Source organism: Panthera onca, chromosome A1 (assembly GCF_046562875.1).
Source record: "Panthera onca isolate mPanOnc1 chromosome A1, mPanOnc1 haplotype 2, whole genome shotgun sequence".
In the NCBI taxonomy this organism is placed as follows: domain Eukaryota; kingdom Metazoa; phylum Chordata; class Mammalia; order Carnivora; family Felidae; genus Panthera; species Panthera onca.
The window spans coordinates 66285165-66309729 of record NC_138339.1 but is presented as its reverse complement, the minus strand read 5'-3'; the positions used below and the strand labels follow the sequence as shown (position 1 = coordinate 66309729).

At 46.0% G+C, this 24565-nt stretch overlaps 1 protein-coding gene and 1 long non-coding RNA gene across 3 annotated transcripts; one reads left to right on the top strand and one right to left on the bottom strand.

Annotated features, from left to right (window-relative positions):
- Nucleotides 1-451: 451 nt before the first annotated feature.
- On the bottom strand, nucleotides 452-1102 carry LOC144616413 (uncharacterized). Its single transcript, XR_013555739.1, has 2 exons — nucleotides 1019-1102; nucleotides 452-912 (listed from the first exon to the last, which is right to left on the bottom strand). It is a non-coding gene; the product is annotated as an uncharacterized LOC144616413 (long non-coding RNA).
- Nucleotides 1103-1108: 6 nt separating this feature from the next.
- Nucleotides 1109-23725, top strand: LMAN2 (lectin, mannose binding 2). 2 transcript variants are annotated; one of them, XM_060635141.3, is made up of 8 exons: nucleotides 1109-1500; nucleotides 1669-1787; nucleotides 12917-13034; nucleotides 13637-13716; nucleotides 13899-14060; nucleotides 14169-14283; nucleotides 17245-17364; nucleotides 19090-19240. In XM_060635141.3, exons 1-8 carry the CDS (start codon nucleotides 1305-1307, stop codon nucleotides 19122-19124), a joined length of 945 nt encoding a protein of 314 aa, XP_060491124.1. In that variant the 5' UTR covers nucleotides 1109-1304; the 3' UTR covers nucleotides 19125-19240. The 2 variants fall into 2 exon arrangements, with proteins under 2 accessions (XP_060491124.1, XP_060491123.1); XM_060635140.3 differs by having other exon boundaries at nucleotides 1110-1500; nucleotides 19112-23725.
- The last annotated feature ends 840 nt before the right edge of the window (nucleotides 23726-24565 follow it).

The window sequence follows — 24565 nt, the reverse complement described above, 5'->3', positions numbered from 1 at the left end:
GGTGGCTCAACTGGTTAAGTGTCCGACTTCAGGTCAGGTCATGATCTCGTGGTTGGTGAGTTGGAGCCCCGCATCAGGTTCTGTGCTTACGGCTCAGAGCCTGGTGCCTGCTTCAGATTCTGTGTGTCTCTCTCTCTCTGCCCCTCCTCTGCTCACGCTCTGCCTCTCTCTGTCTCTCAAAAATAAATGTTAAAAAAAATTTTTTTAATAAAAAGTAGATAAAAATATTGAGGGGCGCCTGGGTGGCTCAGCTGGTTGGGTGTCGGTCGCTTGATTTTGGCTTAGGTCATGATCCCAGGGTCATAGAGCCCCCCCCCACCCCCCCAGTAGGGCTCCACGCTGGGTGTGGAGGCTGCTTAAGATTCTCTCTTGCTCCCTGCCCCTCCCCCACTCAATTCTCTTCCTCTCCCCCCCCCCCCAAACCCCCACAAAACCCAAACCAAACCAAAAATATCGATATTTGAATCATGTATTGAAATAGCATGAGCAGGTAAAACAGAGCCTTATCCGGCTGTAGGCCAGGAGTTTTTGACCTCTGGCCCACAGCCAGCTTTCCTCAACCTTTAAGGGCTGCTGCTTCCAGCTGCAGCAGATGGGCACTAACATGGTTTGGATCCAGATGGGTCCCAACTATCACTGGGGTCCCGGACAGGATTTCGGTCTGCTCCTACTGCGTAAACTCGATTGGGTATTAGGAGCTGGGACTGTGTACACCCTCTATTTTTCCAAAGGCGGGATGCTGGGGAGCGGTGGGGCCACAGACGGCTAAAGAAAACTATCTAGGGCCATCCAGTGAGTCCGAGGGAGCACAGGAGTTGGAGTTCAGGCTTCCGCCTTCAATTCTGAGAAACGTTAGTCCAGACTCGATTACCGGCAGGTTGACAGGATCGTTTTAGTCTTCGTCTCTCCAGCCTGCGCGAAAGACCCAAAAAACTACAAGTCCCAGCACGCCTCGCTTCGCAGAGGACCCTCGCTCTTCCCCTGACTCAAACCATCCCTCTGTTCCTCGTTGGCTCACAAGCTTAACGTGCTGTTCAATGATTGGTTGCAGCTCTTGTCGCTCATAAGAACCCATTGCCGAAGCTGGCCGACAGGTTCCTCGCAGCCGCTAAGGAGATGTAACAGCACTCGACCAGGCTGGGGGAGCTGGTCGGTAAATAAAGCCGCCTTCCCTCCGGCTGCGAGGCCTTGCTTTTTTAACTTCCCGGTGACACTAGGTTTGGAGGGTTTCCGGCCGGAGGCCATTGGATGGGACACCAGGAAGGCGGAAGTCCCAGGGCGGAAGTGGCAGAGAGGAACGGAGAATGGCGGCGGAAGGCTGGATTTGGCGCTGGGGCTGGGGCCGGCGGTGCCCGGGGAGGCCTGGGCTTCCCGGCCCTGGCCCTGGCCCCACTACACCTCTACTTCTTTTTCTGTTGCTGGGGCCGGTTGTTGCAGATATAACTGACGGCAACAGTGAACACCTCAAGCGGGAGCATTCGCTTATCAAGCCCTACCAAGGTGAGGCCTGGGGCGGGAATGGGCGCTGGGTGAGGGCGAGGCTGGACAGGGTTGGACAAGGGAGTTCCTTTCTCCTGAGCAAAGCAGCTTTGTGGGTTTCCTGTCTTTGGCAAGGCCAGTCCTGGAATGGCTTCTTACGCACCTGTCTCTGTCCGTCTCTGCCCACAGGGGTCGGTTCCAGCTCCATGCCCCTCTGGGATTTCCAAGGCAGCACTATACTCACGAGCCAGTACGTGCGTTTGACCCCTGATGAGCGCAGCAAAGAGGGCTCTATCTGGAACCACCAGGTGAGTGGCTCCCAGGAGGTTAGGTATACCCTTAAGTAAGCCACTACTCCCAGTCTCTGCAGCACCCAGACCTGAGCTTAGTTCGAAGGTTTGCTTGGCACCTTTCTCTCCCGCTCCGGTCTTCCTCATCTTGGTAACGCTCATCAGTGGTGACATTAACAGGTAATGACTACTGAAGCTACTACGTGTCAGGAACTGCACCTGACACTTTCCACCTTTCTCATTTAGTTTCTTCAAAAGCCTTGTGAAGTAAGTGATGTTATTTCCATTTTACTGACTACGCTGAGGCTTAGAGTTGAAAGTACCTTTCTCAAAGTCACGTAGCTAGTAAACACGAAACTCTCTGGCTGTCTGAATTGAACCCTCAACAGTGGGATAAATGGAATGAACATCTTTATTGGGTGGTTTCTGTGTGTTAGGCACTAGCCTTATGATACCTTATTGTATTTAATTCTCAAACAGGCTGTTTGAAATAGTTGGCTATTGTGGCTTTATGCAGAGCTAACACAGCGAATGGTATAAACATTTAAATTCTGATCTGTCTGATATCTAAGCCCAGCAATTCACTTGCTACACTTGACCCCCCCCTACCCCTGTACGGTGGAGGAATCCCTTAGAAATACTTGCAGACTCCATCCATTTCCCCAGTGTTTCATTGATGATCTTGTCATCAGTGGCATAGAGGAGCTGCACTTGTAGGCAGTTTTAATTTCTGTGACTTTTGCTTTAGAGGTTAGGGAACCTCGAGTATCACTGGCATGTCATACATAACCAGTGGCCAAGATAAGTCGCTACACAGACTCCACACTGAGGAGGTCGAGGTCAGGAAAGGGGTGAAAGGGGAATAATTTTGGGCTGGGTCACAGCTTGGGGCGGATGCTGCCCCTGCCCCAGCCTACCTGATTCCAACTCTTCCCATGGCTTAAGCTGTTGGCCATTGTCCTAGTTTTCTCCACCCTGTTCTTTGGTCCATTCTGAGTGGCTTCCTCATTAAGTTCTGGGAGACTGCGCCGTCCTTGTGTTGCCTCATCTGCCTGTCTCTTCCACTCCTCCTCTCCTTTGCTAGGGACATTTGGTTTACTTTCTTCAGCTTTCACTCTGATCCTCAGAGCCTGGGGTCTCTCATCAAGGGATAAACAAGCATTATGTCTATACAGTCTGGCCCCTGGTGTCTCCATTCGTTCTAGTAATTTTGTTCCAGCCTCTCTGGCTGCTTTCTTGCCTCAGGATCTTTGCACTTGTTGTTCTCTCTGTCTGGGCACATTGCCTTCTGGCTCTTCATGCCTGCCTGGTTCTTTCTCATCTGGTGTGTCTCAGCTTGAGTGCCACCCACTCAGTATTTCATTAACTACTTTATCTCCCCAAGTCACATTCTGTCACATTCTGTCACATTATTCTGTCTTAGGGCTTCCAGATAATTTTAAAAAATTATACTGTAGTGTTACATTTTTTATGGAAGTGAGTTCAGTATAGCATTAAATTTTTTATTTTTTAAGGAAGGTACAAATAGGGCTAGAACTATTAGAAATTGGTTCAGCTACAAGTAACTTAATTATGGTTGTATATATAACTATTGGTTGGCATTGTCAGTGGTGTGGCAATGTCACAGGGCTGAGAGGATTCTACACTACATCAGATTTTTAGTCTGGAATGTAACTATTCTTCCCCCACATCCCCATTCAGTTCTAGGGCCTTTCCTATTTGGCCCTGCAGATATTCTTAAAAGGTTGGAATGTTTCCTGTAAATCTTGAAAGAAATTGCTTGGAAGTCTTAGAATTTTCTGCCTAGTGCTTCCCAAGAACCACCTCTTCCTTTACTGGGCTGGAGAGCTGGTTTCTGGACTTTTCTTTGTTGCGTGGCCCCACCTGGGAGAGGGACTGAATTAGCAAACACTCCTAAGCACCTGCTGTTCTCTGAGCAAAGAGAAAAACACAGCTGTGCTGTTTCAGTGGCGAGGTCCAGACCATGGAGTGGTCCCAAGGTGAAGTCTCAAGACTGACTGGAGCACAGGACATAGGGGGATGCCCAAGGGGCTGATTGGGCCCCATCTTGAGGAGCCTTGTGTGGAGGCTGCAGAGGTGGTGGTTGACCTTTTTTGGCTGATGTACTGTCTGAAAGTATATATCCTCTTGTGCTTTTTAAAAGTTCATATCCCAAATTACTTATTGTAAGTTTGAATATTTGCAAAGGATGTAGTTTCTAGCATATTTAAATATTGCCATTTTAAAATAAAGCTGTTCGGTACTCTTCAGTATGTTCAGTGGAATCTAAATATTTCAATTTGGTATCCATTGTGTGTTTTAAACACTGTGAATCAGCCTGAATTATACATCAGTTTTTTTAATTCAATGTGTGTTTTCATCTCATCCTACACAATTTTATCCTATGCCATGTATTTAATGCTTGAAAATTTCTTCTTGATTAGCTTGTTCTATTCTCTGTAACTAAAATAAGTATAATAATTTAAACCTTTTAACTTTGGGGGCGCCTGGGTGGCTCATTCGGTTGAGCATCTGACACTCTGTTTCAGCTCAGGCCTTGATCCTAGGGTTTTGGGATCCAGTGCTGCGTCGGGCTCTGTGTAGAGCATGCGGCCTGTTTAAGATTCTCTCTCTCTTTCTCCCTGCCCCTCTCCTCCATTCTCTCTCTCTCTAAAATAAAAATAAATTAGAAAAAAAACATTTTAACTTTGTTGGGACCTTGAAACTAAGTTTTAATATGGGGGGGTGTTACAATTATTATTGATACACAGTTGGTCAAAATAAATTCATTACACAATTTTGAGATAATTATTGTAAAAGTAAAAATTTATTGAAATGCATCTCAATAAGCTGTTGTCCCCCCAGTCCCTGTCTGGATGGGTATTATTGTCAGAATGAGACAGGCCTCAGCACCACTTCTACTTTTTGTTTTTATAGGTGTGAATGCTGAGAATCTGTGTTTACTTAAATAGTAGATGGAGATGCAGGGAGTTTTGTTATAGCAGGGACACTCAATATTTTAAACTTCTGTTGGTTTATAAACTCAAAATCATGTAGTGATCTTTCATCAAAATGATGATGTATCAGTTAACTATTGGATTAGCTTTGCCTTCCACTAGTTGCAAGGACGTGAAACCACTAAGTGTAAAATGTTCTATGATTGCCACATGATTCTGATTTAATTGGCTCGGGGGAGGGTCAGGGCATTAAGATTTCTGAGCTCCCCAGCTGGCTCAGCTGTGCAGCTAGGGTGGAAAACCACGGCTGGCTGTCTAGTCCTCCTTCCAAAATCAGCTTCTAAATCCGTTCCAGCTGGTACTTCACCTGCACCTGCTTAAAATCCTTCAGAGGCTTTATATTGTCTCTATTTTGGTATTTCCCTCCACTGATCTACAGTCTTCAATCTGCCACGTGCAAAGACTTTTTAAGGCCCAGATAGTCCTGTAGGAATCAGTTTCCAGGTTTCAACTTCTGTGTGTACTCTTTCCTGAAACTCCTCTCCCTATGAACGTACCAGGGGCAGGAGGGTAGGTGTTCCTTTCTCATATCCCTGTTCTCAGTTGCCCTTCTGCTTGGAGGCACACCTTGCACCAGCTTGGGGTCTTAGCTCAGAGCATTGTTCTCAGGTACAGAAAACTGGGCACCAAAGAGACCGTTTGAAATCTGGTTTCTGGGCTAACTTTTGTGGAGGTGAGGTAGTTAAAAATTTTTTTTCAAATATATAAGGGCTTTTCTAGTTATTAGAAAATTAAGTTGTTGTTAATATCTAGTCTGGTTTCACCATGGTCAAGGAATGCAATCTGTTATTTCATTTCTTGGAGGTCTGTTGAGTCTTGCAAATGGTCTGGTTTCTGGAAGATTTCCTGTGTGTGTCTGCAAAGAATGTGGATTCTCAGGTCATTGAGTACAGTGTGCTGTTTGGTCCTTAGTTAAATTTACTGATTGGGTTCAGATATCTGTATTCTTCCTGATGTTTTTGCTTGTTTTTATCGATTACTAAGAGAGGTATGTTAAAATTTCTCTGTGGATTTGTTTTTACTTTTGTAATTCCGTTAGTTTCTGCTTTACATATTTTTGAGGCCAAAATTTTCCTGGTAAAGGGAATCTTTTATTAGGAAGTGTTTTTGTTATTAAAATGTCCCTTTTTAAATTTTGTTATTGATATAGCTACACAAGCTTGCTTTCGGTTAGTGTTTGCATGCTGTATCTTTTCCTGTCCTTTTCCTTTTTTCCATTTCTTTATGACTTAGAGTTGTTTTCTTGTAAACTCCATATATGATTAGTCTTTTGAGGGGTTGTTGGTTTATTTTTGTGGTAAAATACACATAACACCATTTACCATTTTAACCTTTTTCCCCCCACTTTTAAATCATTTAATTTATGAAACTGTTCTCTTCAGTAAGATGCTCCTTGGCATTTAAACGGTGTTTAAAAATGTAATGGTGAGGTGCCTGGGTGGCTCAGTCAGTTGAGTGTCTGATCTTGGCTCAGGTAGGGATCTCATGGCTCGTGGGTTTGAGCCCTGCATTAGGCTGTCTGCTGTCAATGCAGAGCCCACTTAGGATCCTCTGTCTCCCTCTTTCTGCCCCTCCCCTTCTCATGTGTGGACTCGCTCGTGCGCGTGCTCTCTCTCTTCCTCTCTCTCTCTCACGAAAATAAACATTAAAAGGAATATAATGGCTATCTATAAAAAATTAATTTGATTATCATATTTATGTAGCTGCATGTGTAAAAGAAAATTGGGGAAACATTTTTTATTACAGTAAATGTCCATAATATAAAATTTACCATCTTAACCATTTTAAGTGTCCAGTTCAGTGGCAGTTCATTCACCTTGTTGTGCAACCATTACCACCGTCCATCTCCAGAATTTTCCTATCTTCCCAGACTGAAACTCTGTACTCATTCAACAGTGACTCTCCATTTCCTGCTCCCCAGAGCCCCTGGTAACCAATATTCTTCTTTCTGTCTGAATTTTACTCTTTTAGGGACCTCATTTAATGAAATCATAGAGTATTTGTCTGTGTTTGGCTTATTAATTTAGCATAATGTCTTCACAGTTTGTCCATGTTGTAGCCTGTGTCAGTACTTCATTCCTTTTTATGGCTGAGCAATATTCTTCTGTGTGTGTACACATTTTGTTAATTCATGTATTTGTTGATGAACACTTGGGTTTCCACCTTTTGGCTATTGTGAATAATGCTGTCAAGAACACGGGTGTGTATGAGTGTCTGAGTCCTTGCCTTTTTTTTTTTTTTTTTTTTCTCCCCACCTAGGAAGTGGAATTGCTGGGTCCTATGGTAATTCTATATTCAACTTTTTGAGGACAATCAAACTGTTTTCCACAGTAGCTACACCATTTTACATTCCCACCAGCAGTGCGTAAAGGTTCCAGTTTCTCCACATCCTTGCCAACACTTTTTCTGTGTTTGTTTTTTTTGTTTTTTTTGTTTTTTTTTTTGTTTTTTTTTTTATGATAGCCATCTATCCTAATGAGTGTGAGGGGATATCTTGTAGTTTTGATTTGCATTTCTCTAATAACTAATGACGTTGAGCATTCTTTCATGTGCTTATTTGCTGTTTATCTTCTTTTTGGAAAAATGTCAAGTCTTTTGTTCATTTTTAAATTGTTTTTAACTTTAGGAGTTCTCTATATTCTGGAGACATTAATCCCTTCCCAGTTACATGATTTGGAAATATTTTATTCCATTTCGTGGTTGTCTTTTTATTATCTTGATGTTTTTGATGTGCAAGAATTTTTGTTGTTGTTTGTTTATTTTTGGGAGAGAGGGAGAAAGTGTGAGCAGGAGAGGGCAGAGAGAGGGAGACAGGATTCTAAGTGGGCTTTGTGCTGAAGCAGAGAGCCTGATTCAGGACTTGAACTCTTAACTGTGAAATCATGACCTGAGCCAGTCAGATGCTTAACCGACTGAGCCACACAGGTGCCCCAAGAATTTTTAATTTTGATGAAATTTACTTTATTTTGTTGTTGTCGTCTGTGCTTTTGTGTCCTATCCAAGAAATCTTGCTAAATCCAGTGTTGTGAAGATTTTCCCTGTGTTTTCTTCTAAGAGGTTTATGGTTTTAGCTCTTGAGTTTAAGGCTTTTACCCTTTATTTAGTTTTAAAATTAAACTTTTTGAGATAATTGTAAATTTACATGCAGTTGTAAGAAATAATACAGGGAGATCTTATGTACCCTTATCAGAATGTAGTTCACATTTAGTAAAATTACTGATGTGTTTTGCTTTAATCCACCTTCCTATTATTTTTATTTAAAAAATTAAAACAATTTTAAGTTATTATTTTTTTATTTACTTTCTATTTGTACTGCTCATTCTCTGTTCATTTTTCTCTCTGGTCTTCTTTTGAGTTGGTTAATTTTTATTCCATTTTTACTCTTCTGCTAGCTCGAAAGTTCTTTGCTTGCTTCCCAATTTTTCAATGATTACTCGAGTTTAAAACACAGCCATATTTTACCAAAGTCTAACGATAATGTGTACTTTCTTCCTGGACAATGCAAGGATCTTAGAATACTTTAACTTTTTTTAAATTTTTTTTTTTCAATGTTTTTTATTTTATTTTTGGGACAGAGAGAGACAGAGCATGAACGGGGGAGGGGCAGAGAGAGAGGGAGACACAGAATCGGAAACAGGCTCCAGGCTCCGAGCCATCAGCCCAGAGCCTGATGCGGGGCTCGAACTCACGGACCGCGAGATCGTGACCTGGCTGAAGTCGGACGCTTAACCGACTGCGCCACCCAGGCGCCCCTAGAATACTTTAACTTTATTTACCCCATTGTTGTCATTTATTTTAATTTTATTTTAAAACATTGTTTCACGCAAATATTTATTTAGATTTTTACCCTCATATTTACTGGGTTTTTTTGTTCTTTGTTCCTTCCTGAATCTCTGACTTTACATCTGGATAATTTTCTTTCTCTCTGATGAATGAAAGACAGTTTTAATGTTTTTGTTTATCTAAAAACGGCTCTTTTTGGGGGCGTCTGGGTGGCTCAGTTGGTTAAGTGTCCAACTTTGGCTCAGGTCATGGTCTCGTGGTTTGTGAGTTTGAGCCCTGCCAGCAAGGAGCCTGCTTGGGATTCATATTTTTTTCCTCCCTCCCTCTCTCTCTTTCTCTCCCCCCCACCCCTGCTTGCACTCTCCCTCTCTCAGATAAGTAAACTAAACTAAATAAATAAAAATGTCTCTTTTTAAAAAGTCTTTTTTATCTGAAAATGTCTTAATTTTATCTTCATTCTTGAAGGATGCATTTGCTAAGCATAGAATCCTGTGTTCATTTTATTATTTAAAAATTTAAAAATATCTATTCATTTTTGAGAGACAGTGCAAGTGGGGCAGGGGCAGAGAGAGAGGGAGACACAGAATCTGAAGCGGGCCCCAGGCTCTGAGCTGTCAGCACAGAGCTCGACGCAGGGCTTGAACTCACAAAACTGTGAGATCATGACCTGAGCCAAAGTCAGATACTTAACCATCTGAGCCCCTTATTCACTTATTTCTAAAAATGTTTATTTGAGAGAGAGGGGTGGGGGGAAGAGTGCACGCAGAGAGAGAGGGAGAGAGAATCCCAAGCAGGCTGCATGTTGCCAGCTCAGAGCCCCATGTGGAGCTCAATCCCATGAACCATAAGATCATAACCTAAGCTGAAATGAAGAGTCGGATGCTTAACTGACTCCCTCCCTTCCTTTTTGTGCCTAGATGTGGTTTTCTTTTTTTTTTTTTAAGTTATTTTTGAGAGAAGGGAGAGAATGTGCAAGCAGGAGAGGGGCAGAGAGAAAGAGGGAGAGAGAGAGAATTCTAAGTAGTCTCCACACTGTCAGTGCAGACCCAGTGCGGGGCTCAAACCCACGAACCATGAGATCATGACCGGAGCGGAAGTCGGTTGCTTAACTGACTAAGCCACTCAGGTGCCCCTGGTTTTCTTTTTAATTTGTCTTCTTTGGTTTGTAAGATTTAAGATTTGTGGTGAAATGTCTGTGAATCAGTTTTTGTAAGTGCTTGGACATCGCTTTAAATATTCCTTTGCCCTGTTCTCTCACTTCTCATTCTGAAACTCCAGTTTATGTATCTTAGAGTTTTTCACTCTCTCTTACTGACAATTTTGTATCTACCATTCATTCTCTCTGCTTCATCCTACATTTTTTTTTTTTTTTAACCTCTCTGGCCTTGAGATCACAGATTCTCTCTTCATCTGTTTTTAATCTACCTGTCCATTACATTGTTAATTTCAGTTACTGTGTTTTTTTAGTTCTTGGACTGTTTCTTTTTGTTTTTTTGTTTTTTTTTTTTTAGTAGTGTGATTTTTTTTTTTTTTTTTCCTTTTTTTCCCAGTTATTTTTAGGACACCTGGGTGGCCCAGTCAGTTAAAGTGTCTCATTCTTGGTTTTAGCTCAGGTCATGATCTCTTGGTTCATGAGATCAAGCCTTGCATTGTGCACTGGTGGCATGGAGCCTGCTTGGGATTCTGTCTCCTCTCTCAGACCCTTCCCCCCCCCCCGTCAAAATAAATAAACATTAAAAAAATATATATATATAAAATTTTTTATTTTTTGAAATTCTCAATCTTATATTTATCCCCTTGATTATAGTAAACTAGTTATTTGAAAGTCCAGTATCTGGAATTCCCATCAGCCTGTTTTCTCCCTCTTTTCTGGCCTTGTTGATAACTTGTCTTTTTATGTGCCTGGTTGTTTATTGTATGCCAGATACTGTATTTGTAATATGGCTTGTTGAAAAATTTGAGGCCTGGGTGAGTCACTTTAATGTACTTTTCAGGGATTGAGAGGGCTCAAGCTGAGCTACTGCCCCTGGGAGGGCCTTTCCTCATTCACTTTTGTTTTTGGGTTGCTGTCTTTGCGGTTCCAGCCCAAAGCAAGCTTGGTTCACCAGGCCTTCCACTCCCTCAGTAGGCCTTGGGACAGAGTCTTTGTCCATCTATCTGTCTCCTCACCTCTCAGTTGTCCCCTGTAGAATCTGCAGATTCCCCAGAGCCACAACTGGCCAAGAGCTGGGAAGGCTAAGATTTCACACTACTTGGAAGCTGTTGTTAGGTGTCCACCAGCTCTGCATTCTTAGGGGCTAGAGCTGGGTCTCATCGCCTTGGTTTTGATGCCCACAGCTGACTGAAACTGTACACTGATGAATCAGTGAACGCACAAGCCACATCACCCATGGTGGGATGTAAAGTTTCTCAGTTTTTTATTTTAATTTTTTTAAACATCTTTTAAAATTAAGTGAGCATTATGCCCAGCGATCCCGAGATTAAGAGTCCTGTGCTCTACTAACTGAGTCAGCCAGGTCCCCTTAAAGTTTTTTGTTTTTGATCTTTTATTTTTGATTTTTTAAATTATGTTCATTATACAAAATTCAAACATAGAAAGTAAACATTTCTTGTAGTTCCCCTACCAAAGTCAGCTATCGTTAATATTGGTTCATGTTCTTTTAGTTTTTTTCTCTATATATACTAATATTTATTAAAAAATTTTTTAATGTTTTTATTTATTTTTGAGACAGAGAGAGAGCATGAGTGGGGGGGTGGGGCAGAGAGAGAGAGAGAGAGAGGGAGACACAGAATCTGAAGCAGGCTCCAGGCTCTGAGCTATCAGCACAGAGCCTGACACAGGGCTCGAACTCATGGATTGTGAGATCATGACCTGAGCTGAAGTTGGGCACTCAACTGACTGAGCCACCCAGGCGCTCCTACTAATTTTTTTTAAAAGCACTTTTGCAACTTAGTTTCTTTTGCTTAGTATCTTTGGTATCTTCAGGTGTAAAGGCTTATGGATCTGTCTTGAGTCTGTTAAAAACCTGCAGCAACCAGATTGACCCCCAGAAGATGGGAGTATCAATAATCCCATTGATTGAGAACATGTGTTTCTTTCCATCCTCATCTACACTGGTATTAATGATCTCTTTAATAGTTGCCAATTGGATAAGTCAACAACATCTTGTTCTAGTTTGCCTTCTGATGGGCCTTTATTTTAATTTTTTTAAATGTTTATTTTAGAGAGCGTGTGAACGCAGAGTAGGGAAAGAGAAAGAGGGAGACACAGACTCTGAAGCATGATCCAGGTTCTGAGCTGTCAGCACAGAGCCTGATGTGGGACTTGAACTCAAGAACTGCAAGATCATGACCTGAGCTGAAGTCAGACACTTAACTGACTGAGCCACCCAGGTGCCCCTGGGCCTTTGTTTAAATACTTGCTCATGTACCCAACTGCAGACTTCCTCCAAGTGGGTTCCTGTTAAAGTATTTGTCAACACCTTAGTTTTCATGAGGAACTTTCTAGTGGATGAGGCCAGGCTGTTTCCCTTATTGTGGACGGTGTCCAGCTCTGCACCTGATGTTCCTGAATGCCTGGGTGTATCTGCCTTCTTTCGTATCACAGTTGTCCAGAGACCCCAGAGCATGACCTTTCCAGCCCCCCAGCCCTGGCACTGTCATCACACTGAAGTTCGGCTGGGCCTGCAAGAGGCAGGAGGTATGCTGGCCAAGAACTTGGGGTTTGGAGTCATCCAGAAGGTTGGTTAGAAGGGAAAGACAGTGGGGATGGAAGACCAGAAAAGAATTGCTGCCCTTTGTGTTAAAGGCGTGAAGGCCATGGGAGATATATAAGACACAATACAAGTTTCTAAGACAGATCTGCATGTGAGTCAAGACCATCCATACCTGCTGTGGACAAGTTATTTTGTCTCTGAATGGGTTTTCTTTTTGTAAAATATGTGGCTCCAATAGGGTTAGTTCCAGAAGATTTTGGGGCAGGAGCAGTGGAGATGGAAAGGAAACAGGGCTGATGGGTTTGGCTGGTGTTGAGGAAGGTGAATCAGTGTGAGAACCTGTGGCCAGGCTCAAGAGAAGACTGGGCCAGAGTGGGCAGAGTCTGGGCCTCAGACAGCTTGGGACACTGTGTGACCTCCCTCCTTCCCACCTGGGAGGCCCAGCACCCCCCTCTCTTCCTGCTGAGAATGCTGAGGTGGTCTGTTGGTTAGTGGCACTTGTGACCCTGCTACCTGCCCCTTTTTCGAGGAGTGTCCAGTCTCTGTGGAGGAGATGGGCCTGTATGGGTCACCTCTGTTTGGCAAGAAGGCCCAGGGAGCTCTGAAGTAGCTCTCTCTGCTTTCTCTCCAGCCTTGCTTCCTCAAGGACTGGGAGATGCATGTCCACTTCAAAGTCCACGGTTCAGGGAAGAAGAATCTCCATGGAGATGGCATTGCCTTGTGGTATACCCGGGACCGCCTTGTGCCAGGTAGGGAGGTGCTTGTATAGGTGGGGGCATTCTGCCCAGGTTAGGGCACTGGAGCTCCTCTTTGAGGAAACCTGGGACCTCGAGTCTGCTCTAGGGAGTGTCCCTTTGTGAAGAGGGATAGCTGGATCCTACAGCTCAACTCTAAACCCCATTGTGGCCTGGTGTTGTACACCAGCTAAGAATGGATTTTACCATTCTACTGTTTTTAAAAAAGCAAAAACAAGGAAGACTGTGACTGAGGCCATATGTGGCTGCAAAGCCTAATGTTTCTTGTTTGGCCTTTGACAGAAAGTTGCTGATCCTTGGGCAGAGGATGGGGTTTCCTTTCTTCTGTAGGAGTCCTTTCTGCCCCCTTGTCACCTGACATGTCAGAGCACATGTCCAGGTACTGACCCCTCAACAGTTAACGGTTTCAAACTTTGAGTCCTCTCTGCTGTACCCCTGCACCTCCTCCTGCCTTAAAGATCCCTTCTCTTTCCTGGGCGAATGACCACAAATCAGCCTCCCTTTCCCCCACCCATACTGGCAATACTTTGTCCTTCAGGTACCCAGGGGACAACTCCAATATCTCCCATTACGAAAGCATCTCCTTCTAATTCCAGGGCCTGTGTTTGGAAGCAAAGACAACTTCCATGGCCTAGCCATCTTCTTGGACACATATCCCAATGATGAGACCACAGAGGTATGCCTCTGCTCTCTCCCTCAGACAGGACAGGAAGGACTGGGCAGTTGGCTGGGGGGTGGGAACCAAGACTTCTCTCTGGTCTCAGCACAAAAGGGGCCTCCAGGGATCAGGGTGGCGGGCTACCCCAGTGCCTCCCACAGGATGGGCTGGCCATAGAGTAACTGGTGTCTTGGTCTCAGCGTGTGTTCCCGTACATCTCGGTGATGGTGAACAATGGCTCCCTGTCCTACGACCATAGCAAGGATGGCCGCTGGACTGAGCTGGCAGGCTGCACGGCTGACTTCCGCAACCGCGATCATGATACCTTCCTGGCTGTTCGCTACTCCCGTGGCCGTCTGACGGTGAGCAGGCAGGATGGGGGCCGGTTATGCCTGTGCCAGTTCCGTGGAGGCTTAAGTTGATGGGCGGGCTTGGACCTGGCACGTACTTGACTTGCTGGCTGGCTGCAGGTGATGACCGACCTAGAGGACAAGAACGAGTGGAAGAATTGCATCGACATCACGGGAGTGCGCCTGCCCACTGGCTACTACTTTGGAGCCTCGGCTGGCACCGGAGACCTGTCTGGTGAGCATCTGGGCCGAGGGAGGCATTAAGTCTCAGTCTTGACCTTCCCTGGTCTGTCGGGAGCTTGTGACATAGTTGATAGCTTTCCTTCTTAAACTTCTTTCCTTTGGTTCCACACACACCTGGGTTTCTTCCTCTACTTTCTAGCATCTGGGAATGTTGTCACTCTTGGGGCTTTATTCCGTGAGCACTCCCTCAGCAGTCTTCCCCTCTGCAGCTAGGGGGCTGAGTATGCTACAGGGTCCCACATTTCCATCACCAGCCCAGACCTTTCCAGACCTTTCCAGACCTGTGTCACCCAACAGCCTGCTCAGCATCTCTGCCTGGATACCCAACAGGCATTTCAGCCTTCACATGCCAATAGCTGAAGCCCACATCTTGCCACCAAGACATAAATGGCACCTCTGTTACTCTAGTTGCTCAGTCCAAGAAGACTTGGTGCCACTGTGGTCTCTATTTTTTCTCTCACATGCCACCTCTTATCCTTTGGTGAGTCTTGCTGGGTTTGTCTTCTCAGGGTAGCAGACTACTTTTCCTCTCTTACTACTTGGCAGGTCCAGGCCATCATCTTCACTCTCTTGGACAACTGCAGGAGCCTCCCATGTGGTCCCCTCCTTCCACACCAGTTCCCCAGCAGTCTCTCCCAGTTCAGTCAGAGCGATTCCATTAAAGCTCAAATGAGGTCTTGCCACTCCTCTCGTCTTCTGCAGAGTCAAGGCCCCTGTCTGTCCCAGTAGCGGTTGCTGGGCCCTGTGTGCCATGCCTCCCCTACCGCATCAGCCGTGACTCATGGCTTTCTGCTCCTTTACATCACTCTCAGCTCTTCTTCAGATACACCAGCGCCCTCCTGCTTTGGCCTTTTTACCTGTGCCTCATTCTTACCTCCTTCAGGTCTTGCTCAGATGTCACTTCCTCACTGGGGCCTTCCCTGATTCCCACATACCCCAGTCTCCTATGCACTCCTTACCACCTTTCTTGGCTTTATTTTTCTTCATAGCATTTAACCATCTTGGAATCTACCATGTAATTTATTTCATTTTCTAGGTATGCTTAACTGAATTGTAAGCTTCATAAAGTCAGGGCTCTTATCTTCTTTGGCCCACAGTGTGTCTGTATGCATTGGGATGCTGCTAGCCTATGCAAGCCTCGCTGGGCCACCAGGCCTGGGTGACACTTTATAGTGACCTTTGGCCATGGTTCTCAGAAGGCATCAGGGTCCTCAGAGGGCTGGCACCAAGCCCAGGGTCAGCTCTTGCTGACCAGAAGTGGGAAGCAACGTATAGGACCAGACAAAGGGCTTATTTATCCTCAGGATAGACGTTTCTGAGAGCCTCCCCTTCACCCTTGAAATGTCGAGGTTCCTAGAGAGTCCGTTGCTTTGGGATTTTAAAGTTTTTAGTGTGGATAGTCCAATAAGTCCCTTTGCCCCTGTTACCCAGCTTTAGGTAATCATTACTTGCTCGTTGATTACTTGGTAATTAGTTACCAGCTGGATGTCAGTCTTGTGTCATAGTCCTTCATCTCAGGTTATCTGGAATTTCATTGGGTAGTACATCAGCATATGTCAGGAGAAGGTTCTGGAAACAAAGCCAGATCTGTGGCAGGTGAATGCTCTCTAAGGGTATTTGGAGAGGCCCAATAAAGAGTGTTGGAAATTGACTATCTACACAGTAGTGCCTGACCATTAATCAGAGAGTTGGGAATGCCGTCCTCTGCAGCAGGTGTCTCATGGGGAGTCACATGATGTAGTGGTCTCTTTTCCCTTTTAATTCTTTTTTTGTTTGTTTATTCTGGGAGAGCGAGTACACGCACGGGAGGTGGGGGCAGAGAGAGAGAGGGAGACAGGGGATCTGAAGCAGGCTCTGCGCTGACAGCAGAGAGCGCAATGCAGGGCTCAAACTCACAAACCATGAAATCATGACCTGAGCCGAAGTTGGACGCTTAACTGACGGAGCCACCCAGGCACCCCTCTTTTCCCTTTTATACATCTGAGACCATTGGGAATTTGAGAGTTGAAGGGATTTCCCCACGTTCACACCTAGGAAGGGCAGAGCTTGGGTGGAAACTCTGGTCGAACTTCAGAGTCAGGACTTGTCCCTGCGCCTCCGGGGCTGTGTGTGCTGGGCTCTGAGATACCACTTGGCTCTGCCTGACCCATTTGCCAGGTCCTTGCTCTTTAGGCTGTCCCTTTTCCGGTTTCCACAGATTTCCTCTTGAAATGAGGCTTTTCCTCAGGTTCCAGTAGGTTAGCTGAACTGATGCTGGAATCAAGGGACCAGGACCCCTGTCTTGGCTCTGATCTCAACCTCCCCATCTCACAAATGGGGTGGTCACTTACTGTCAAGCAGAAGTTCTCTTCTGCCCATACCTGAGCCTTTCTCTAGTGTTTTCTGGGACAATCACTGCCCAGGTATTAGAGCCTCGCCCTCAGCTGGTTGCTGAGTCGTTCATCTGCATTCTGAACTTGGGTCTCTGATGGGAGCACCTGGCAGCTGCCTGCCTGCCCCTCGGGAAGATCAGACTTCTCAATTGGCTGTAAAATAACTTGCAGGTCCTTTTCTGGTACATACTATCTGCTGGGCAATCTGTCTCTGCTTTGTGTGTACTTTCTCATTTTCTTGCCATGATTACCAGGCAAGATGGATATTATAACCTGGATTTACAAACAAGGAAACTGCCTCAGGATTTAGACCCAGGTGATTTTGACTGTAAAATCCATGCTTTTTTTCTGTCCTGCCTCCTCCCAGGTTTGTTAATGTTGAGTTCTAGAGGTATTCTAGCTCCTGGAATACCTGCTGGGGGTCACTGGGAAGAAAACAGACCCCTCACTAGGCAGGAGCAGAATTCTCCCTGTGGGACCTTGCCACTCTGAGGGACTGGAGCAGCAGCTTCTCTCTGGGGAAGGCCATGGGCCCTAAGGCAGTCTCCATGCTCCTTCTAAGCTAACTCTTGATCCTACAGACAATCATGACATCATCTCCATGAAACTGTTCCAGCTGATGGTAGAACATACACCTGATGAAGAGAACATTGACTGGACCAAGATTGAGCCCAGTGTCAATTTCCTCAAGTCGCCCAAAGGTATGTATGCAAGGCCCGCCTGGGCCTGCGTGGCCTGGTATGGGGTTGCAGTGGGGCTGGCTTGGCTGAGTGTGTATGGTCCATTTGCTCTTGCTTGGTCCAGTTGTGATTGTGGCTTGGGGTCTTGAATCAGCAGCTAGTGCTAATGAGTAGATTTGTGAGCACCTGGTGCCTATTTCGGCTGGTGCTTAGTGCGGGGTTAATGGCCAGTAAAGCCAGAGGGGCCAGTTTGTTGGTATAGGTGGCATGCAGGGCATTCTGATACAACATGTGTGTGGTCTCAGTGAATGGCCTGGGAAGTAGGTGCTGCCCCTAGCCAGGGCAACTGGTCTTCCAGGTTTCCTCAGCTAGAAAGAAGTAAAGACAAGAATCAACTTTGAGTTTTTGCAAAGCCCCAAAGCCTGGACTCTTTCCATGGTGCTAATTAGCCACCAGTCTCTCCTCACAGAGCAAGAGTTCTGGTTGAAGTGAAACTCCTATGTGTGTAGACATCCAAGAACCCTGAAGTTTGCCTATGGGCCAGGATGGCGCTGAGGAGCCACTCAGCCTAGCCCAAGGTCACCATGTAGAGTGTGAGCCAGAGTGGAACCCAGCACTTAATGTGACCTCTCACTTTTTTAAGATTCATATTGCTTACAAATATCTCAGGGGCTAAACAAATCCTGCCGTGTACCCACTGTTTTTGCAACCTTTGATTGGAGAGTTTCTGGCTGAGGGCTTTCAGAGAATTCCTCTGCTCTGACCTACCCAGCAACCCAATAAGGTTGGCCACGCAGGGCTTAACTCATTTGTAGACCTGTTGATCCATTTGCTCCTTTAGCAGATGGTTCCAGAGCTTTCATTCACTGCCTAGCCATGGGCTAGGTGCCGTCCTAGGGCTTAGTCTAGTGACTGAGGCAGAGGAAAACAGAGGCTGGTGGTGAGACCACGTCAGCAGGCCTGCCCTGGTTAGGTTGTGTGGGAAAGGATGACGTAGCTTGGCTCCTGCCTGGCATTGCAGGCCTCCTCCACAGTGAGCAGTGGAGGGCTAGGGCTGTGGCTCCGGAGGGAGGCCGAGTGGCAGGAACAGGGCCGAGGCTGCACAGGGCAGGAGGACTTGAGTCCAGATTCCTGTCCCTTCACCCACAGACTAGTGAACTTGACAAAGTCTGTTCCTGCTCTCAGCCTTCTCTAAAAGTGAGATTATGAGCTCCCCATCCCAGGGTAGTTGGGATTCCAGGAGAATATCTCATGTGTCAGGGCCTTGTTTCTGGTAGAATTCTTGATGTTAGCAAGCAGAGAAGTGGTGTGGCTGGAGAAGAAGGACAGGGGATGGAGGGCCTGGGAGATTCCCCCCCTAGGGACCATGGAATACATCCAGGTGTAAGGGCCGCTTTCGGCCAGGGCTGTGTCTCTCTAGGTCAGGATCTTGGACCACTGACTGCATGGGGCCAGGGTGGGGCTTGTGAACGCAGGTCTTGGGCTTGCCTTGTGCTGACTCAGGCTCTCCTGGGGAGGCCAGGAATTCGGTTTTCACCAGCCCCTTTCAGAGAAGACACCTGAGGCCTTGCTCCCTGGGAACCTCAGTCCCAGTGGGATTATTCCTGTGTCCATTCCTCCGCCCCTCTCTGGTATAGCTGTGAGCAGGACACAGGGCTGGCTGCGGCCTATTGCTCTGCTCAGTCCTGTTGGACTCCCTGTCTCCCGGGAGCCCGCCTGACCTCTCTCTCCACTTTACCACTTCAGCTCCCCCTCTCTTCTCCCCCAGACAATGTGGATGACCCGACGGGAAACTTCCGCAGCGGGCCCCTGACGGGGTGGCGGGTGTTCCTGCTGCTGCTATGTGCGCTCCTGGGCATCATCGTGTGCGCCGTGGTGGGGGCCGTAGTGTTTCAGAAGCGGCAGGAGCGGAACAAGCGATTCTACTGAGTGGCCGGCGCTCTGCTCTGGGGAAGGCCTGGTTTTGGGCCCCTGCACTAATGTGAACTTTTTTTTACTGAGATTGTAAAAGAAAAACAAGACGACCTTATTTCTTAACCGTTTCAAAGAAATAATTAAAGTATTTTCGTACATTTTGCTTCTTGCCCAGCAGGGATAAGCTGCAGGGCTGGGGAATAGGGTTTGGCATCCCCACACCTGGGGCAGAGGTCCTCACCCATCTCAGGAGCAGGGAGGAGTCTGTGCCTGGAGCTGGGCCCTGGCAGGTGGCTCTTGAACACTGGAGGGCCCCCCAACCACATTGTGGTGGGTGTCTGACGATGCAAGCAGTGATTTTGTTCTGTGCGGTGTGTGTTGGTGGAAAAGGAGGCTGACTGGGGAACCTGGGCCTTTCTGGTCACCCTCTGAGCTTCTTCCCAAGGCAGAGCCTCGAGTGAGGCTGGAGGAGCAATTTGGTGGGGCTCAGAGTGTGACCGTTTGCTAAATAAAGTGAAATAACCAACCTCAGCTGTGTTGACTGTCCTAAGGGGCTTGCTTTTCTTTTCCTTCAAGTAACTTCCAGGTGGCCAGTGCTTTACAGCTCTCAGCCTCCTCCCCTCGGCCTTGCCACACAGCCCCAGGAGGCAAGTGCTGTGCTCCCTGTTCCCAGATGGGGAAGCACAGCTCTGGGAGGTCAAGCGAAACTTGCCCAGTGTCACATAGCATTTGAGGTCATGGGGATGGGGCCTTGTGCCATCTTCCACGTTCTCTGAGCCTCTCACTCTGGGCAGGGGAAGGTCCCACACAGAGGGTGGGACCTAAGTGCAAGCGAACTCTAGGGAACTCGGGCTAAGGGGGGCTTCAGGAAGATCTGGAAGGGATTTGTAGGTACAGAAGGACAGGTTGGGGTCGGTAATGGTATTCCCTTTGTGGTACCTCGAGGGGAGAAAGATGGCACAGGGAGTGGAAGAAAGCCGGCAGCTAAAAGGAAAGTACCATCATCTGGCAGCTTTCTTGGGTCTGTCTGTCCTGGCCATGGCCTGCCTCTGCTCTCCAGACTGTTCTTCGGTGCTCCTGACCCCGCCATGGAACAGTGTGTCCCCATCCATTCCGGAGCCATCTTCAGCATCTTGCACTTTTTTTTTTTTTAATGTTTTATTTATTTTTGAGAGAGAGAGAGAGAGCTTGAGCGGGGGAGGAGTAGAGAGCGAGGAAGACACAGAATCCAAAACAGACTCCTGGCTCTGAGCTGTCAGCACAGAGCCCAATGCGGGGCTCGAACTCACGGACTGTGAGATCATGACCTGTGCCGAAGTCGGATGCCCAACCAACTGAGCCACCCAGGTGCCCCCAGCATCTTCCACTTAAATGACATTTGAGTCTCCATCTTTTAAAAAAAAAAAAATTTTTTTTTATGTTTATTTGGGGGAGGGGCAGAGAGAGAGGGAGACCCAGAAGCCGAAACAGACTCCTGTCTCTGAGCTGTCAGCACAGGGCCTGACACAGGGTTCGAACCCACAGACTGTGAGACCATGACCTGAGCAGAAGTTGGATGCTCAACCATCTGAGCCACCCAGGCGCCCCAACTCTCCATTTTAAAAACAAGAGCAACCCTGTCTCCCTGTTGTAACCAGGCTTCTTATAATTAACATTCTTGATGAGATTCTTATAAAAAGTGGATAGAAGTAGATGTAAAGAGTAAGAACATATATTCCTGTCAATCTTTCACCCTCACTCCCCTGAGCTCTTCATTGATCTGTTCATGGTCTCTTATCCCTCTCGATGTGTCCTGTGTACACATAGGACCCGTCTTTTGGCAGGTGAGATGTCAAGAGATTGTTTATAAATTCACAGTGACAGAGAATTCTGAGCTGTGTTTTCTTCTCATGGGGCTGGGAGCCTGTTCAAGAAGCTGTAAGAGAAAACATGATCTTCCTTATTGAAAGAAATATTTTATTGAGCACTTTCCCCAGAACAATTTCTTTACTTGAAAAGTAGCTAACTTTGAGTGCTTACTATATATCCCAGGCGTGGTTCTGAGCAGTTGACACGTATTAACTCATTTCTCTCCACAACACTTAACCCACTTGGACATGAAAAATCTGCTAGGCTGGGTGGCTCCTGACTCACTGAGCATCTTCTACCTTGGCGAGTGCCGTGTCTGTACTGACATGAATGACTGAGGCCTGGAATCTGGAACTCTCTGTGGCTGCTACAACCACCATAATCTGCACTACACTCGCCATATTTGGCCTTTAATTTTGGCCCTATCTTGGCCTTCCCCGAATTCCTGAATTATTAGGCAAATTGGCATCCTGTTCTGTATGGCTCTTGCCTTTGGCTGCATGTTGGAGACATCTGGAGAATGAAACTCAGTCCTCTGTGCTCTACAGTTTGGGTTTAAGAAGTAGGTGGGGTGTGGGCAGGGGCAGTTTGAAAACAACCACGTTGGGTGGTTCAGATGAGCATATAGGCTTGAGAAGTGGCAGGTGTAGACTAGTGATTTGAAGGCTGATCTTGAAGTGGTCCTGGTCTGTTCTTGGCGGTCAGCGGCTTGTTTGCATCCCTTTCAAAGTTCAAACCTGGAGGTGCTTTCCTAGAAGGTTAGATTTGTGTTCTCACATCTGCTTTTTCATATATGTAGGTTCATGCTACTGTAATCTACATTTTTGCCACATGCATTTATTATTTTTAAATGTTTATTTTTGAGGGGGGTGAGGGGCAGGAAAGGGGGACAGAGGATCCAAGTCAGACTCCACCCTGACAGCAGCTTCAGCACAGTGAGCCCACTGTGGGGCTCAAACTCATAAACTACAATCATGACCCAAGCCAAAGTCGGATGCTCAACAGACTGAGCCACCTAGGTGCCCTGTCACATGAGTTTAAAAACAGAGTTATTTCATCATATAGAAGTTAGATATAAACGTATATCCCTGCACCTGTTGTACAGCATGAGAAATGAAACGTGGCTGACGCATTTGCATCCTTCTTTGTCCCCTGCCCAAAATAGGTGCCCCCCCTCTTGGAGGTGATTGCTGCAGATTCTGATTTTTTTATGTTTCTTTCTTTCTTTAATGTTAAATTTATTTTTGAGAGAGAGAGTGCAAGTGGGGAAGGGAGAGTGAGAGAGGGGGACAGAGGATCTGAAGCTGACAGCAGTGAGCCCAATATGGGGCTTGAACTCATGAACTGTGAGATCATGACCTGAGCTGAAGTCCAATGCTCAACCAACTGAGCCACCCAGGTGCCCCTGATTTTATGTTTCTTAAAAATGTTACTGTAGAGGTATGTATCCCTAAATGCATAGTAGTGTTTTGCATTCTAAAAAATTACAAATGGTACACAGACGTATTCCTCAGCTCTTAAAATTCAGCACTGTTTGTGAATCTTTGCATTAGATGTGGCTCAAGATGTGGCATGAGTGGACTCCAGTTCCTCCATTTGGCCATTGCTGGATGTTTGGATGGTTTCCAGGTTTTTGCTCTTAAAATGCTGCTCTAAATGTTCTGGAGCCCATCTCCATCCATGCACAAGCCGGGTTGTAACTTACTTGTAACTTACGTACATTCCAGTCTTACTGGTTGTCAGATTGGTCTTGTGGGTTGTATTCATTCTGCTCCCACCTTGGTGACTGAGATTCCCCCTGCCCATTTCTTAGCATGTGATATTATCAATGTTTACTTATTGATGATCTGATAGGTATAAAAGTTTTAATTTGCATTTCTCAGCTAATCAGGTTGAGGATTTTTGTATCCTCAAGGATCCGTCCATGGTGGTGTAATTTTTTTGCCCCTCACCTTTTTCTTGTGGTTACATGCCCATTCTCATGGGATCTTCAGGTATGTGCTTTTGCGGATTACCTCTCAGCATGTGTGTCTTTTGATTTTCTAATGTCATATGATTTACTGTCTATATTTTAATGTCAATTACTAATCTTTTCCAAATATTTTTCCCCCAAAAGTCTGAAAATTTTGTTCAGACTCAGTTTATAATCTCCATGGAATTGACTTTTGTGTGGAGTATGATGTAGGGATCTGGTTTTCCCACTATGTATAGCCAGTTGTCAAAACATTTCCTGACATTCATTCTTCCACACAAGCCACAGCGCTGCTGAATCAAGTGCTCCAGATACCGCTCCCTCGTCTTCCTCCTGTTTCGTGGCTGGAAGGCCAGATGTTTAGCTAAATTCTCCAGCTTCTTAGCTAGGGTGGCTCTGTGAGAACTGTGCCTGCCGAGGAGACTCTCGGTAAAAAGCGCCAGATGGCAGCTGGCGTGGCTGTTTGCCCATCCTCCTCCTGCTGGACAGTGGGGGTGATCCCCAGAGGTGCAAAAGCCCCCTGTGACCATGGGGGCAGTAGTGAGCACCAGAGCTGGGTGGAGCATGTGTCCTCAGGACATCCAGGGCTGCCGCAGCCCTGGACTGCTGGGCTTTTATGTAAAATAAATAAATTTGTATTTGCTCAAATTACCATGAGTCATGTTTTCTGTTATTTGAGACTAAGAATAGCCCTCTCCCCCGTCGTGTATATGTCAAGTTTTCTAACCTGTAGGGGTCTTCTCTGCAGGTAATATTAATGTGCCCACTCAATGCCACACACTGTTGTAGGCCCTGGGACACGACAGCAAAAGGAACTACAGTCCCCCATGGAACTTACAGTCTGGTGGGGAAATCAGGTGAAATAAATATTTACAGTATAAAGTAAGTTTAAAGTATGTAGTAAGTATAACATATGCCATGTTAGTACTTACATTTGTTTCTTGTAGCTGCCGTAACTATGTACCACAGACTGGTGGCTTTAAATGACAGAAGTTTATTGTCTCACAGTCTGGAGGCTGGAAGTCTGAAATCAAGGTGCTTGCAGGGCCATGTTTCCTCTGATGGCTCTAAGGGGGAATCCATCCTTACCTCTTCCTAAATTCTGGAGATTCTCTGTAATACTTGGCATTCTTTGGCTTGTAGACCTGTCACTCTTGTCTTTGACAACATCATTGCATGGCAGTCTTCACATCGTCTTCCTTCTGTCTCCAAATTTCCCCTTTTTGTTAGCACACCAGTCACATTGGATAAGCCATCCCTGTGACCTCATCTGAACTTGATCTACATAGAGCCTCTTTCCAAATATAGTCATTTTCTGAGTTACTGGGGTGAGGACTCAGCATAGCTTTTTGGAGGAACACAACTCAACCTGCAACAATGATTAAGGGGAACAAAATTAGGGAAAACGGATACAGGGAGTCAGATGAAGATGGAGAAAGACTTGCATTTGACTAACAATCTATGGGAAATGGACTGAAAATTCATTGA